Source organism: Colletotrichum spaethianum (genome assembly GCF_022836535.1).
Source record: "Colletotrichum spaethianum MAFF 239500 DNA, contig17, whole genome shotgun sequence".
Taxonomy (NCBI): domain Eukaryota; kingdom Fungi; phylum Ascomycota; class Sordariomycetes; order Glomerellales; family Glomerellaceae; genus Colletotrichum; species Colletotrichum spaethianum.
Genome location: NW_026054787.1, coordinates 298,418 through 314,478, shown reverse-complemented (window position 1 = coordinate 314,478; position 16,061 = coordinate 298,418). Strand labels below are relative to the sequence as shown.

The 16,061-nt window shown below is 54.7% G+C and overlaps 3 protein-coding genes across 3 annotated transcripts; all 3 read left to right on the top strand.

The window, feature by feature from the left end:
* Positions 1–8,169: 8,169 nt before the first annotated feature.
* Positions 8,170–8,511, top strand: ColSpa_06890 (uncharacterized protein; the record flags this gene model as incomplete). Its single annotated transcript, XM_049273102.1, has 1 exon — positions 8,170–8,511. The coding sequence occupies one exon, from the start codon at positions 8,170–8,172 to the stop codon at positions 8,509–8,511; it is 342 nt and encodes a 113-aa protein (XP_049129059.1).
* Positions 8,512–12,245: 3,734 nt separating this feature from the next.
* ColSpa_06889 (uncharacterized protein) lies at positions 12,246–12,449 on the top strand (the record flags this gene model as incomplete). Its single annotated transcript, XM_049273101.1, has 1 exon — positions 12,246–12,449. The coding sequence occupies one exon, from the start codon at positions 12,246–12,248 to the stop codon at positions 12,447–12,449; it is 204 nt and encodes a 67-aa protein (XP_049129058.1).
* An 866-nt stretch (positions 12,450–13,315) lies between these two features.
* Positions 13,316–14,679, top strand: ColSpa_06888 (homeobox protein PKNOX1; the record flags this gene model as incomplete). Its single annotated transcript, XM_049273100.1, has 3 exons — positions 13,316–13,453; positions 13,504–14,338; positions 14,429–14,679. 3 exons carry the CDS (start codon positions 13,316–13,318, stop codon positions 14,677–14,679), a joined length of 1,224 nt encoding a protein of 407 aa, XP_049129057.1.
* Between the last annotated feature and the right edge of the window lie 1,382 nt (positions 14,680–16,061).

Genomic DNA, 16,061 nt, shown 5'->3' with positions numbered 1-16,061 from the left:
ACTCTTCCATAAGCTGTCGTCGAAGGTTATGACGGTGTCATGTTCCGCTGTCGTCGGAGTTCACGTCCTTGGCCCAACCTTGAGAACGAAATGCGATTCGCTCGCCAGGAATCGCGACAGGTGCTGGGGTTCCCCTTGACCCGCTGAGGAGGAGGGGAGTGTTCCCAATCCAAATGAAGTTTTTTTTACGATTTGACAGGACGCTTGGACCATGTTAAGGCTGGACTCAAGCACCAGGGGACGGAGAAGGGGGAAGTACTATGTACCTAGTGTAGAGGGGTGGCAATGAATGAGGACCAGGAGGGAGTCTTCGGCAGGGATTGTTGGTGAGCATCGCCGGTCAGCTAGGTATGGCCCTGTCGTCGGAGCTGCTCTTGTCTTGCCAGGCTCATTACCTGGGTACTACAGCACCCCCTCCAAGGGTTCCCCTGGAGCAGTTTGGCAACCAAACTAAACTATATAGTATCATCGTCAACCGGTCGGGGTCAGATCAAGGCAAACGGGTGGAGAACAATCATCGGTTTTTTGGCACCGGTCGGACCTGCCTGTTCAGTTTCAAATGTTCGGAAGCAACGCCAAAAGATTGCCAATTGTGCACGACTTCCGGGATGAGGTCGGCCGCGAAGCCCAGATTTGCCTGCGGTCATTGTCCGCACGCCGCTTGACAAGCAGGCACACAAGTTGCGAGTGGATGAGATATTAAGAAGCCCCATACTTCGGCCTCAGGGGCTGCGAAGCCAATGTGCAAGCTTCTGGCTTCTGTCATCCCTGCTGGTCACGCCAGTTTTGCATATTGAGTTATGAGGGTTGCTTCCTCAGCCTGGCTGATCCTTGGAAAGAATGGGGACATGGTGTCGGCAGAAGGCATCTTTGGACGTCGACCCCCCTTAGCGACTTTGCCACTCCACTTGAATCGTCCTAGTCCGATCCATCAGCGTTGGATCTGGTGGTCCCCTGGCGGCTGTCAAACTTGACAGATCCCCTTAGCAATTTTGGCAACAGTGGGGAGAACGAAGGCCATCGATATGACTCCGGAGGGGTGAAGATGGAGCTTTCGCCTGGGCCTGGCAATGAAATATTACGCTGTGCCAGAAAGAAATGACTTCATAATGAGGCCAGATATCTCGTCCGCCTATCCTTCTATACACTGTTAGTGGGGTTTTAATATCTGCCGATTCCCAATCGCGTTGCTGCGATTCTTTCGGCTATGCAACTTGGTGCGGCCTTGCACTCGGTGCCGCATGCAGGTTTGGCAGCCTTGAGAATGGATCTGATCGAATCCAGAGTCTTGTTTGCTTCACCTTGCCTTCATCGGGGGAGCATCGCCGAAGTAGACTTGAAGATGACATGCAGCACACCATCCTGTTGCCCTGATGAGGTCGGGAATGGCTATAGGTGGTGACGAGATGGGAGCCACAATCTGTCCACAACGCCCTCGGCTCTTTTTCTTTGCTAGCACACGGTGCCACCGACTGACGGACGTCTCCCCCTCGTGGTTCCATCCTGGCACCGGTTGCCGTATTTCCCATGACGCTAACGTTGGCCGTTGCTGTCACCCTGAAAGTTTGCGCTTGACCTGCGGAGCAGAAAGCGGCTGCATCAACTGACGTTGCCGACCGCGGGACGTGACCACAGCCGGCTACACGAGCAAGTGCACATTTGGCTGCAACTGCCGCTTGGTGGGCCTCAGGGGTCTCCATCTGATATGTCTGTGTCACTTCCGGGACCCAGAAGAGCAGCCCAGTACAAATTGTTTCCAACACGACAGCCCCATGCGGCTGTGTTACTCAATAAGGAGCAGCTTGCGCAACGCGATACACGGGGCCGTGACCAGGGTCACCGCCGCCCAAAGGCCCGATCTAGGCATTGCAGAAAAGAAATTATCGTCACGGCCTTTGCTCACGACGTACAAGTGATGACAGCCGTCGTAAAGTGTCCACTGGATTCCCAGGCCCATGGGATGGTTGGACAACAGGATGTGTCTTGATCGTATGTAGGTGATGCAATGCGGGAAAAGGCTCGCCCGGAAGCTTGCAGGTTGTACGCCAGCCCAGACATTTGAAAGCTCCTATCGAGGCCCTGGTAATGACCTGGCTTAAAGCGATTTCCAGTTGTGCGGTGCTTGACACCGCTCCGTGATCAACGTGGAAACCTGAAGAGTGGTCCTGTGTTGGCAAGAGTCTTCCACATAGACTGCCATCTTCATTCATATTGCAGCCAACAACATGCACTTTTGAACTCGAACGGTTGGTTAGTGTTTGCGATATTCCGTTAATGAAGGATATCAGGACGGAGTGAAACCCCACCATTAAGGCAGGATAGTCGGATGGCATAATTTGACTCCAAGTATCCGGCAGCTCCGGAGTCCTTGATCAAAAGCTCTAGATTACGAAGATAAACGTAGCCTGGTGACCTCTTGCGTGGTTCTGGTGAGTCAACATCCTATCGTCGAAGAAATATTGATCAACGTTTCGTACAATAGCCACGGGACGTCGAGCAAGCTCCGCAGCCAAACACAAAGCAGGCTTGTCCATGTCGACCGTAGATCGTGTCAGGATTCATGGCGCCTCGCGACACAAGGCTCGAAGAGCACTTGCAAAAGTCAAGTGCTTTTTCTTGCGCGCTGACTCCTCGCGGTTGCTGAGGATCCATCCGTTCGTGCCACGAGGAAAGTGATGTCTGTGAGATGGTATGATGGTTAGCACTCGCACTTACAGGGTTGTCAGCCAAACTCATCAGACATCGACCCGACTTTGTGGCCAGAAGATGCGGAACCTAGCATGTCTAAGGTTGTCGTCAGAGTTTGCTGGCCGCTGGCATTGCTTGTTCGACACTAGGGGGTGCCTGACAACGCAAATGAATATGTATGGGTAACTCCGTCACAGGTCAAATGTTCCGCTGTATCGCGTACAAAGTAATGCGGGATCAGTTCTTTCGTAGAATGAGGGCAAGCACGGACTCTGTGTAATGTATGTGAATTGTTTTCAGACGACACATCGCAACACGAGTCTCGGTGACGCGCCGGCGTTCTTTACGGCATGCTGATGCACGTCTTCTGGTCGTACAACCCGCCCACCCATTGGAGTAATCGCTGATGTAAAAACCCGTCGAATCGGTTCAAGCCCCTGGACGAGGGCCGGGTGGAAGGTACTGCGTTGATCAGATGCCCCTCGAAATCCATACCTCCATCCCTCCTCCGACTGGAAAGCCCAACCAGTCGGTCATTAAGGAGCAATGGGCATATCATCGTATGGCGGGTGCTAATCCTGAAAGCAAGGGATCATACTCCATTAAGTGAACCAACAGTACCGGCCAAAAGGCTCAACCTAAATGGATGGGCCATCAAGACTGCGACATGTGGTGGCAAGCCCCGAGGCGTGCGGCTCACTCATTACACAGTTCGATAGGCGATGGAGGATTGCTACTGCAAGATTCCCCATCTTGCTGCGATTGACTGACTGGTGCGCTGCAGCTCATCGGGAGATCGGGGAAGGTGAACCTCCCGGAGGGTGGTCTCCCCACGGCAGTGTGCGTGCTGGATACGGCGCTGGGGCTCCAAATGACCAAATCCCCGGAATTGTCAGTCATGACAGGGCAGCCCACTCAGACAACCACCCTGGAGTTTGACATGGTCATGACGGCAGAATATCTCCCGCTGGGTTTTCGTTGTCCCCGGTCTACGCTTGGGCTGTGCCTGTAGCATGTTGCACAGCTTCGTATGAGCGGCCTCGTTTTCCAATCAATCCAAATGACAAGTGAGCTCGTGTTCAAACGTCTGTCACCTGACCCGAAGCCGTTCGATATGTTTCGGTAGTGAGTGACGGCGCCGGATCCGAGTCGAATTGAAACGTGGAGCAAGATCAGATAATTGGGTCCCGTGAGACAGCAGTACGGAACCCCTGCAAAGACCCCAGTTGACGGGCTCTGCCGTCTCATCAATGGAATGTCGCTCCCTTGCCGTGCCCTGGTCTTGACAATGAGGATCCATTTGGATGGGAACCCTCACGACGGGTAATCTTTGCTTAGTTTGGTCATTTTTGCGAATTCAATCCTTGCTCATGCGGTCGAGTGGGCCACCCACCGATCTGGCAGAATGAACAAGCCTGGCATTTCGTCAAAGAAACGACTCTCGTTTCTTTCCCCTACACATCGTGGAGCTGTCAAACGTACGATGCCATGTGAGTATACGACGACCCGAAGTCACAATCCCCACCTCGGCGATCCTTTTGCCCACTCTCGCAACATAGTATAGACCAGGCAGGCTGCCCAACAGGTAGATACGTATCATCAATACGTATTGTTGGCGATGAGCGAAGAAAGGTGAGCACAATCGATGGTCACGCCACTCGCCGGCAAAGCACACCGCAGTATCTAGGCTGCAATGCAAACAGACGAAGGGAGGCTGCAGCCAGTCGATCAAGTTTTCTTGAAACATGAGGCGTTAAGGCGAACAGACTCGACGACGCGATGTTTGTGTCTGTTCGGCCAGACTAACTGGTGAGATTGTCTATTTCGGTCGCCTCGACAGAGCGATATAAACATCCTTGTGACTTGGGGGCTGTTGAGTTTTAAAGTTTTCTAGATAGTTGTGCCTGACAGTAACCTGAAGCTTCGAAGGCTGCTCTAGGGCCGGCGAGCGCCAGACTGTGCGAACGCCTTCGGGAGCAGTTCGGAGCCACCCTTTCTCGTGGTACATGGTATTTTTAGGGTCGCATCGCTCAGTGACCGTGTTCTGAGTCGGTCCCTGTCGATGGCGGAGGTCAGGCCGGACCTGAACCGTGTGGGTACAACAAGGCAGACTCCACAGCAGCCCGAACTCCTCCTTTGACCTTAGACGGGCAAGCAGAGAGGGTCGCTGTAAAGATGGTTGGGCCGCTGCCCGCAGTTATTGTGGTGTTAAACAGGGTGAATCAGAAGGCGGCAATCAAGACCCCGTAATGACTTTAGACGCAGGAAGATATGCGGGCGTGAAGCAAGATCGATTTGTGAACAGCAGCCGATTGTGATCGTGCATGGTGCTAGCGCCTGCAGTGTCGAGCGATTTGAGTTGCGTTTAGGTGCGTCGGCGAGGCGAGCGAGCTGAGGGGATTCGGATGTGGTCCAAAGAAACAGCAGCACTTGGTGCTGCAGTTTGCTCAACTATAGCAGAGGCCAATGGGAGGCCGTGCTGACCGAGGCAAGCAGACGCACGGTATGTATCTTGGGCCTTCGTCAGCCAGCAACGCAACGCGGCGATTGGCAAGGTCGTCCTGTCCAAGTGCAGGTGGGCATGTGCCATGGGAACACAGGGCAACGGGAAAGCACTGTGATGGAATGTGATGGATTGACGATTAGTGATGGTAGGACCGCTGGGTGGCCAGCGCTCTGGGAGATTGATCGAGGCATGTATTCGGAGGAATGGGGATGGGCAGATGACAGGAGAACCCATGACCCAGTTTGGCGCCGAGGGACGAAGAGAGTCGGCTTCGGCGGTCAGATTGCTGCTCCCCTGAGAAGGAGGATTGGACGTCCGACGTCGTTCCTAGAACAGGCGACGAAGTCTTCTCGACGAGGGCCCGGGCCTCAGATAGAAGCTAATAGCAGCTAATACCAGCCCTTGTCTGTGTCAACGCGCAGCCAGTGGCGTCCCAGTTTGGAATACGGCACATATAGATGAACCGGGCGGTCAATCCCGCAAGAATAGCAGGAAGAAGAGAGTTCTTCCAATCTGCTTCGGTTTCTCGCAAGGCCGGTTCGTAATGCTCTTCAACGACTCTGGCCAGAATTCGAAACAACACTGGGCGACCAACTAGTCGTCCTGTGCGCCAACCGGAAGGTAGCGGCGACTGAACGGTGGATGCTGGGAGGATCGAAGCAGTTTGTGCGCAAACAGGCGTTGGGTTATCGGATACAGATGCCCGGACAGAGCATTTGTCCATCTGTCAAGGGGCAGATACCATGATGCGTCCAATGCCCGAGGGTCAGCCCCGTACACAAGTGCAGCTGGGGTTGAAAGCTGGGGGCGTGGACGTGGACGAGGGCGTCGGCGTTGCTTGATGCGGCCTTCTGTATGTGCGGGAGTGTGGACCAGATGCAGGTGGTGATGGCCATCATCTGGGAGGTTGGGCAATAGGTTGTTGTCTCTCTGTTTGGTCACATCTCAATTCAGAAGACGGTCGTTGGCGGATGTTCGCAGCAGTTGTCAAGTCCGGCTCTATGGCACCGGTGAAGAAACGGGTGTGGACGGTCAGCAAATGGAACGTCTGGATCGGAAAGAGCGTTCCCGGCCCATATCGTTGGTCGCAGGCTGAGGACCAATGGGAAGAAGGCACGAGGAGGGAGTTTCTTCCGAAAGACGAGAGACGCCTTGGGGGTAATTGGGCCCCAGCCTGCGACCGAAGGGCAGAGGCAGAGGCAGAGCAGGCAGGTGCAGCAGGACGATGGCCTGGCCTGCAACTTCCATTCGCGTTAAAATGCCGAGTGTCCACTTGTACCTTCCATTTGATTGCTTTCGCTTGCAGCGAAAGGTTCATCAATCCGATCCGTTATCGAGATGGAAAGTGGGACCGCCACGTCGCTCTTTAACAGGCTCAAAAGGTCATGGTCCTAATCATCAAAGTCCCAAGGGAACGGAAATCAATACCAGTCAAGAGTCGACACTCCCGGAGCAAGCAAGCCAGTCTTGTCTCCGATGCCAGCATTGCCAGGTTGGGTCTCGTGCAAGTTCGAGATGGAGATTACATTTCTATTTTCTCCCTAACCTCGCTCCGTGGGAGCAAGCCATGGGGCGCGCGTGACGCTGTGCGACGACATGTACGGCAAGGTCGTGAGATGGTTCCCTGAGGCTAAAGGTAGTCAGGTTTCCCGTAGGAAGCCAGCTGTGTCAGGCTGCTTGGGCGGCTGCCGTCTGCTTACGCCGACGGTCCAGCCCAGCGTCCGTCGATGGGAGATGGAAGACGGTGAAGGATCGAAGGCATTCATGCTGACGGACGGACGGACGGACGGAATAGTGCCAACGGCTCGGTAGCTATTTGTGTCCCGTCCGAGGGTCTCTGATTCCATTGTTTACTTTCATTTCTTTTCTGCCCCCTGGATGGGACTTGGGAAAAGGGGGGGATAAGAGAAAAGAGCAGGGAAGGGAAAAGAGGCTGGCCCTAAGGGAAACTGGCAGGTGTTAGTGAGACGACAGGCGCAAGCGCGAGCACACTTGGAGCGTCCTCTCACAGTTGCAGAGGCGCTTGGTGGCTCTTTCCCTTCAGTTCCTTTCGATCCAACCCGCGTATCCACTTCCCGGACCTTGACGAAGCAGAACAGGCCTGCCTATTGGACATTGGCCATAGGGAGGGGGTGGGGGGCCACTGTGTTCTGGTTCTGTCAAGAGTCAGTCATGGTCGAGCTTGTCATAATTGCAGTCCAAGGCCCCCTTCTCCACAAATATGCAGAGCAGGTAGTGTAGTGTACTATGTATGCGTGCCACCCTTCATCCCTCAATATGCACACCTCGGACTTGTGCTTGCTCTCACAGTCGACGATGCAGATGCCATCTAATCATGACGCACACCGCTTGCACTACATCTAACCGGCCTTTATCTGCTCTCTCGTTTGCTGCCCATACATCGTCGATCTCCACCACCACGCCCAAGGCGCTGCACGCGCCTCACCGGGCTCAACCCACGACACCATCATCATCACCAACCCCTGGATCTCGGTCAAGACAATCTCAATCGCACATGCATGTACAGGCTACCAAGAGTTCCATGCTGACGGCGACATCAACAACCCTTGCATACGAGGGCCCGTACAGTGCATCCTCGAGATCGATGCCCAGCATCGGCTATGAGATCTGGGGGCAAGCAAACCGGCAGCCTCCCGCGTCGCCCACCATCACCACATCCTTGCGGCGGCTAATCCCAGCCAATTAGCACCCACTATGCTGACAGGACTTTGTTGCAACCATTCCAACCTGCCTTCAGAGACCGTTCCGAGGTCCCAGATGGGGCTAGCAACGGCAGCGGCAACGGCGATGGCGATGACGATGTGAATGCGTGCTACATTGTGCATCGACATCCAACACCATTACATGTACATCGCCAACAAGCAGTCTAGCCTAGTTGTGTTGCCATGGACCAGCGTCTTGTTAGGTCGCTCTTGGACCATCCAAAAACATGCCCGGGCTCGGACACGCCAATGATGACTGCCTTTCGGAACCATCTCGCCAGATACCGCGAGAAACGTGCTCATGTTGCTCAGAGCTTTGCGCAGTTCGACTTGTTTACCTGCACGCTTGCTATCCTTAGCTTCACTCGACCTCCTATGTACGTACGGTGCGCTGTCACGCCAGCTTGGCCTTCCTGCGGCGGCGGCGGCGGCGGCGGCGAGCTACGAACGAGGTCCCATGGTTGTGCAACCATGCGCCACGACATAGCAGCCAACGAGACCAAACTTGTTGTCCCGCAGCGTGTAGTCCTTGCAGTCTTCGCCAACGATGGACACAGACTGGTGACCTGTGGCATGGGCCACTCTGCGCTGTAAGAGGCCGCTGTCTCGCCGGAGAAATTGGTACCTGCAGTGGACGCTGAGTCCGCCTGGTTGCTCTGGCTGCTGAGATGCTCGCCTAGCGCCGAGTAGTCGGGCGATCGTCGTGCCGTCCGTTCCTCAGCTGTAGAGCGAACAAGAGCTGCAAAGCCTAGCAGCGAGTATGAACCCGAGGGATGCGACTGGCTCAGAGTTCACGGCTGTAACAGGATCGGCTCTGCACTGGGCTCTTACCTCTACCAAACCAAACAACAAGGGGCCGTCTGGATGCTGCCAACCGCCGCGCGCCAGGGCCAGATGGCGACCACGCTGTATCTCGCCAACTGAGCCAGTCGGAGAGCGGTTTACTCGAGAAGCAGTTGAAACTGACGACCCAAAACAAGGGCACTAGCGAAGTGCAGGCAAAAGGGCGGACAGCATGTTTGGCATGGCACGTCCCAGATGACATACAACAGCCCAGCTGCAACGTCTCCAACAAGGAACAGTCCCCTTCACTTCACATCTCAGACGTCAAGCTCGCGATACCCCGTGGTTCCTGTCGGCCCATCAGTCAGCACCCGGGCTTCCGTCTCGCCTTGTCTCCCCTTCTTTGTGTGATGTGCACCCCGTTCCGACGGAAACCTAACTCAATTCTTGAGGCGCAGCAACTTGAGGCGACACCTGACAAGGAGCCGATTATGACAGTTCCTGAGGAGCCAATCGCAATCCAGGCTCATGTTTGACAACCTGAACAATCCCATCTCTGGTTCCGATCAACCTCAGATCAACTATACTGTGGCAGCACCGGGCAGCCAATCGCAATTCGAGTTTAGCTAGATCTCCTCACGAACCTTTTAGCCCTTGGAGCTGTCATGCACACGACTTGGGCTGTTTCTGGGACCTGTCAGAGGGATTGCGAGCAGAAGATTCATCGTGGGACCCCAGGCAGCACCACCACAGGGATTTCGCCACGGCCGCCGGGGCAAAACATTGATGCTACTCGGAACATGCCACTTCCTTCCAGCCACACGCCCAATCCGCCATGGTGCCGGCGGGGGGCCACAGGATCACCGCGGTAGATCTGCGTTTTTGACAGCTCTCCCTCAATCGGGCGGCTTCGGCTCCGGAGGCGCTGCCTGTGCTCCCTGCGACGGAGGACAGGACCCAGCCACTTCCTGGAGTTGAGGCTTGACCTACGAGGCGCGCCAGCAACCCTGATTAGCCTGCTTCCCAAAAAAGCACGCCTACCAGAAATCGAAACGGTGGCCATGGGCCTTGACCCAAATGTCCCTTAGTGCACTTTACTGACTCGGCGATTTTCGCAGCCTTGGGTGATCCTCAAGTCCTCAAGAACGCAATGGCTGCTGGTGAACCAAGATCGCGCCAGCGTGGGAGCCGACCAAAAAGAGACTTTGGGAGCCGCATGACACTGGGTACTTTGATGCATTGCGGGGGGGGGGGGGGGGTAAAAGACGAGGGACAAAGGTTACATATGTCAAAGTTTGATCATCACCAATCGCAGAGCAGCAACTCTGCTCAACTGGATGCTTCGTTTGAAGCAAGACCTGCAAACACTTCCTGATAAGGCAAATGTCAGAACGATTCAATAACTAGGCATGGTCCGTCACGGGAAGCCGCACCACATGCATCGTACCCAAGTTTCCAAAACACTCGGACGGAAGAAAACCATCCAATGATGACTGACGTTTCAGTCTGCATCGGTCGTCCTTGGGTCGAGGTGCCATGACTTCTGTTGACACGCACAGCCTCCTCCGCCGAACGTCGTGGTCGAAGCATCAGAATCGCTTTGGAAGCTCAGCGACTGGTTGAACCCAAGAACACCCAGACACACCCACAAGGATCGTTTGGTGGTGTGCCGTCACAGACGTCAGCTGCAACTCGGCGACTGACGTGTGGCTTGAGAATCCAAGAAGGAGAAGCAACAACAACAAAAATAAATAACGATAACAATAATAACAATAACAGCGGCAGAATTGTTCGGCTCAGTTTTCGTCGACCCAAAGCAAAACTTGACTTGGGATGGGCCTTTGAATCGTGTCCCCTGTCCTCTTAGTCGTCGGCAGACTTGCGCGGCTATGTCAAATACTCGAGCCTGTGACGCTCGCGGACCTTATTCAGGACTCGCACGACAATGCGATACTTGAGTAGCGTTAGAATCGGGCTGAAAAAGGGTGGGCGTGTCAGCGGCGGATGGCATAGCCGCTCTAGCGCACAACTCAACTGCCTGCTTGTCTCCCATCCAGCCAGGAGACATCCGGTACCCCACCTAAATGTTTTGGGATGGCTGATGGATAGCCATTAATTTGGAGGGGGGGGTGGATGGGATCGCGAGAAGCCAGACAGGGGAGCGACCGTCACGTCAAGGCTCCCCTGGCTGATTTCCTGACCTGACCCCCCCTACCTTGATTCCTCTCTACAACCAAAACATCGCCCATCATCCACAGGCGGCGCAACACACCTCACTCTTGCCGCTAGGCATGCATACACACCCACACATTAGCATATGAGCTCGAACCGGAACATCGACAACCACCTACAGAAACAAACGTCTTTCGCGGCGCTGTAGCACACCACCAGTCCTTTTTCCAACGGGAGCTTCCTTTCTTGTCAACTTGTCTCCAAGTCATGACATTTTCGACATACGCCTAACGGGGGGTGTCTCACTCCCTAACCATGTGCACACAAGAGACGGTAGCCGGGATTTGCAGCATCGTCGGCGCCTCACCGAGAAGCGTGCACGAGCAACGGGTCTCGCTCACGAAGACGTTGCTAAATCGAGAGAATCGAAGAGCTCGAGGGCTGCTAGGCTTTCTCATGGCAATCAGCCTCCCGAAGCCGATTTGCTCACGGACGATCAAGCTCGCTAGGTATGAGGTTCAGGAAAATTCAGGACTCCCGCTGTCTTCTATTTTCAATTCTTGAGCTCAGACGGCAATTGCTCGGCGGGAAGACTCCAAAGACGCCATCTCGAATAACAGACACAGTCTGGCGGCGATTGCAACGCTGTCCTCGACGCTCCAGGGTAGCCGGAGCGCGTCTGGCGATTGCCGTTCGTCGCCCTTGCACTCGCTCGCCCTCTCGTCGGCATTGATGCGGTCGCTCCTTCATGATGACATGGATGGAGTGCGTCCTATATTGTCAATATTGTCACATCTCCGACTTTCCATGCTTTCGCTCAATGTACTCCTATCGGGAAATGACGGTCAGCCTGGTCAGACACCGTTACGTACCAGAGTAGGAGCCAGGCCGCCAGCGCTGCCCCAGTGGAACCGATTTTATGTCGTTTGTGCATATCTCTTACTTAGCCTTTGTCCACGTTGCCTCCCAAGAATCCGTCATAGGACCTGAGCGCAGCCAGAGCGTTACAGACACAATGAAAGGGGCTTGGCTGGGAGGTGAGGTAGCTTGACACCACCGCGCCAGTTGCATATGTACGTGATGGCACGTTGAATAGTCGGTCGTTGGAGTAATGCAGCGCCATTGAATATCTCCATATCCGCCGCAGCGCTCTCCCCCTTCGGGCAATTTCATCTACACCACAACCGTCCTGGCCCCGGATGAGCAACGAGCAGCCGGGGGGTACAGGAGACCCCTGCCCACAGACACTACGGCTTCTCTAGTGGCTCTTTTTGTGTCACTGTTCACGCAGGCTAGTGCTTCTCCCATCTTTCCACTCTTCTACTTGTATCCTGGTCACTCGTTTTTTTCGTTCGGACCCCTATCCATGCTCCATGCTGCTGGCTGGCACATCCCCCAAGTACCACCACGACGAAGCTAGCATCACCAGTCCGTTGCCCGCCACCGAAGCAATCCCAGGACCAGGACCAGGCCCTGACTGGGGTGTGGGTACGGGACGGCGTGGTCCTGCGACCCTGGTCGAGATGGGTAATCCCATCCTCCTCTTGTTCCTCATCGACGGCCTGCTTGTACCCTGATCGTCCTCTCGCCATGCCACCCATGCCCATGCCTCGCAGCTCTGGGCTAGTTCAGGTTTAGTCTGTTCCGTCAAAACCGTCCTTCCTCCCCCACAGCAGCAAAGGCCTCGTTCCCAGATACATAGTAAGGCATTAAGCATCCGTGGGCTGTGCGCTTCTTCTCCAGTTCACTTCCTCAACTCATCACGGTCCGATTCACCAAGAACACTACTAGTTGGGGCTCTTTCGTCTGAGGCTGGTTCGTGTCAGTTTCAGTGTGCTCAAATCACCGTCTTAATTTGTCCCGTTTGGCCCGTCGCTGGGTCCTCCTCCTCAACACTTCTCTCCCATTTCCTATCTTGGCACCACATCTGTGCGCCTCTGCCAGTTAATCTACCTGCACAAGACTACCCCCAAACTCCAAGATATACAAAAGGACTGCCATCCCACCTTGCATCTGTCTCGACCATCACCGACCATCATCCCATTCGAGCTGTTTGTTGATTCACGGCTGGGACCACTTGACCACATCAGCATCCTTTTATTGCCTCTCCTTCTTCACGCCTGTCTTTCGTTGACGAGCAATACCATATCAACTCCCATTCGCATCAGCTTCTTCAAGCAAACACAATAGCACCGTTCTCGACGTGCCACTTCAACAAATCGACTCTCCAGGCTGGACCGTATTAGGTACGGCCTACTCCCCGGGCTACCCTTTAGGAATCCGGGCTGACCAGCAGCAGTCCTTAAACCGCCGTGCGGCTTCATCTTTCGAGCTCGCCCATTCTTTATTTTTCACCATCACCCAACAGGATCGAGTACCAAAGTGTCTCGTTCGCATCGGTCGTGTCTAAAAGACTTTCATTCTCCAAGAAAACCAGCACAAGATGTCTATGCTCGCCATGGCTGCTCCGTCCCCCCATTCAGCATTTAAGCAGTACCCCTGGGATGGCGGCAGGCCTACCTCTGACTACTCGCGGCCCCGTACAGAGCCCGAGAGAATTGCCCTGCCATCCATCCGCCAGGTACGACAAGCCAGCCCCTTGGCCATTGAGTTTTGCTGACCACGTTGTAGGCCATCCCAGAACTTCACCTCCGCCTGCAGCCCCAGGAGTCGGCAACCACCAGGACCACCTCCTCCAACACTTCGCCAACAGTTGGCTATGCCGGCGTCATGACGCCACCCGAGTATGTTCACTCGCCAAGCTCGAACAAGAGGAGGAGGCTTTCGATCGACGAGGAGCAGGAGAGCGAGAGAGTCAGCCGTGTCCCGAGATTGTACGAGAGCCCTGCACGAGTTCCTCAACGCCAGATTTCCCCGCCGGCCCCTTCCCGCTCTGCCACCGAGAGCTGGACCGGATCCGCAAGGACGAGCCCCTACATGTCTTCGTCGGGCATGCCTTCTATGCGATCCCCAGCCATGGAGGTGAACGAGCGCCCCGAGATCCGCACAACGCTTCCTAGCCTCCCGCCCATGAACTTTGAGAGGGAGCCCCTTCCCATGCAGCGTGTTCGAGGCCACTCCCAAGATGATTTCCAGCCCATCCGCCCTTCCATGGGCATGTCTGCAGGACCCATGATGGAGGCCGCTCCCGCTTACCGCACCAGCGGTTACGCCTACGGATACCACCACCCCAGCCGGGTCCAGTCCCTGTCCCTTGGTGCCATTCACCCCTTCGACCGCACGCCTTTCTCGGCTGCTGGCTACGGCCACTACCCCGAGTTCATGCGCATTGGAGAGCTTGGCGCCATGGGCATGCACGGCGACAGCAAGCAACGCAAGCGCCGTGGCAACCTGCCAAAGGAGACGACTGACAAGCTGCGTGCGTGGTTCGTCGCCCACCTGCACCACCCGTACCCCACCGAGGACGAGAAGCAGGAGCTCATGCGCCAGACCGGTCTGCAGATGAGTAAGTTTACGCCTTGCACAACCGTTGGATCCCACTGGTTGTTTGTGGTGTATTTCCTGGGACCAAACGCTAATTTGCCTCCGCCTCTAGACCAAATCTCCAACTGGTTCATCAACGCGCGGCGCCGGCAGCTGCCCACCATGATCAGCAACGCCCGTGCGGAGTCCGACGCCATGTCCAGCCGTAGCGGCGAGAGCAAGATCCTCCCGTCAACAGAGCGCGGCGAGTACGACGATGGCAAGCGCTCCAGCGTTCCCCTCAGCGACGGCGAGGCCTTTGACGAGGATCTCGACAGCCTGAAGCACCGGCGCTCGGCGCACGTCAAGAGGGGAAGCGTCTAAGGGCATAACATCCAAAGAAAGAAAGAACAAAAGACGCCTCACTGGATCACCAGAGACAAAGGAATACACGAATCAAACAAACAAAGCCTGAAACAAGGTCGCTTTCATCATTACATCAGACGCACTTTTATTTCATTAACGACGAGCTACGACCGCAAGACCCAGCACATCACAAAAAGGAGCCCCATGGGGCAAAATCTCTTAATATCTTCATGGGCTCTATCTGTATAAAAAATTACCACATGAGATGGATGATTAGGATCATCTCCTGAAACCGCCATTTCTTTATGTCGACTTGTATCTATGGGGATAATGTATCTTTACAGACAAGCAAAAGGCTTACGGAGGGGGGTGAGGAGTTTCCTTCGGTGGGGGAGGGGAGCTCTACACGCACACACCCACAAATGGCACACGGGGATAAGGATGGGAACCGAGGGGGGGGGGTATGGGCAGACAAACATGCATTACACTTCTGGTCAATTTTGGTTATCTTTCGAGGGAGAGGGAGGTGTTTATGGGGCAATGGGTATTACTTTCACACAGCCGAACCAGCGGCTGCCTTTCACACCACAGGATACGTAGAACGATATCATTGTAACAAAGTACTCTTTTTAACGCTCATCAAACTGCTCATGCTCAAACACGGTGAAATGCCCTTGGTACAAAACTGGATTGGATCCAACATTGTCAGAGAAGAATAACAAAAAAGTGATGAGACTCGGCTTAAGGGGGGAGGGGGCGCTGTTCTGACACTCGACTGACTCTGCCATGATTACCCCAAGACCAACGGCATCCCAAGGTTATGAAACTCTCCGTTTTGACTTTTTTTTTTTTGTCTCCGTCAACTTCAGCAAAAGCCCATACCGGTGAACCCGACTAGCCGGGCCCATTTGGGAGCAAGTCAGCCCCGTCCGAACGGAACCCCAGGTGTGCGAGAGGTGTGTGTGTGTGTGTGTGTGTGTGTGTGTGTATGTGTATGTTTACCCCCCTTCCTCTCTCTCAATAAACAAACAAACCAAGCTTGGAGGGGGGGTAGAGAATAACAATGTCGGGAAAAAAAAGAGCTCACGGGCCGTTGGTGAAAAGTGGTACGGTATTTACTTTCCACCGGACAAGGCTGAAGATGACAAAAAAAGCCAAGACCGAGCGCGAAACGGACTCGTGGTTGCTCATCACGATGGGCGCGCGCACATACACACTGAGGGAGGGCCAGCGGACGAGGAAATATGATAGGTCTGTGCTGCTGATGCTGCTGCTACTGCTGCTCTTTTTTGCCTGGATGACAGTGTTCATTCTCTATCTCTCTCTCTCTCTCATTCTCTCTCTCGCTCTCGCACCCCTCTCTGAATTAATCAACCAGCCTCAGGTGCCTTTACTTGACT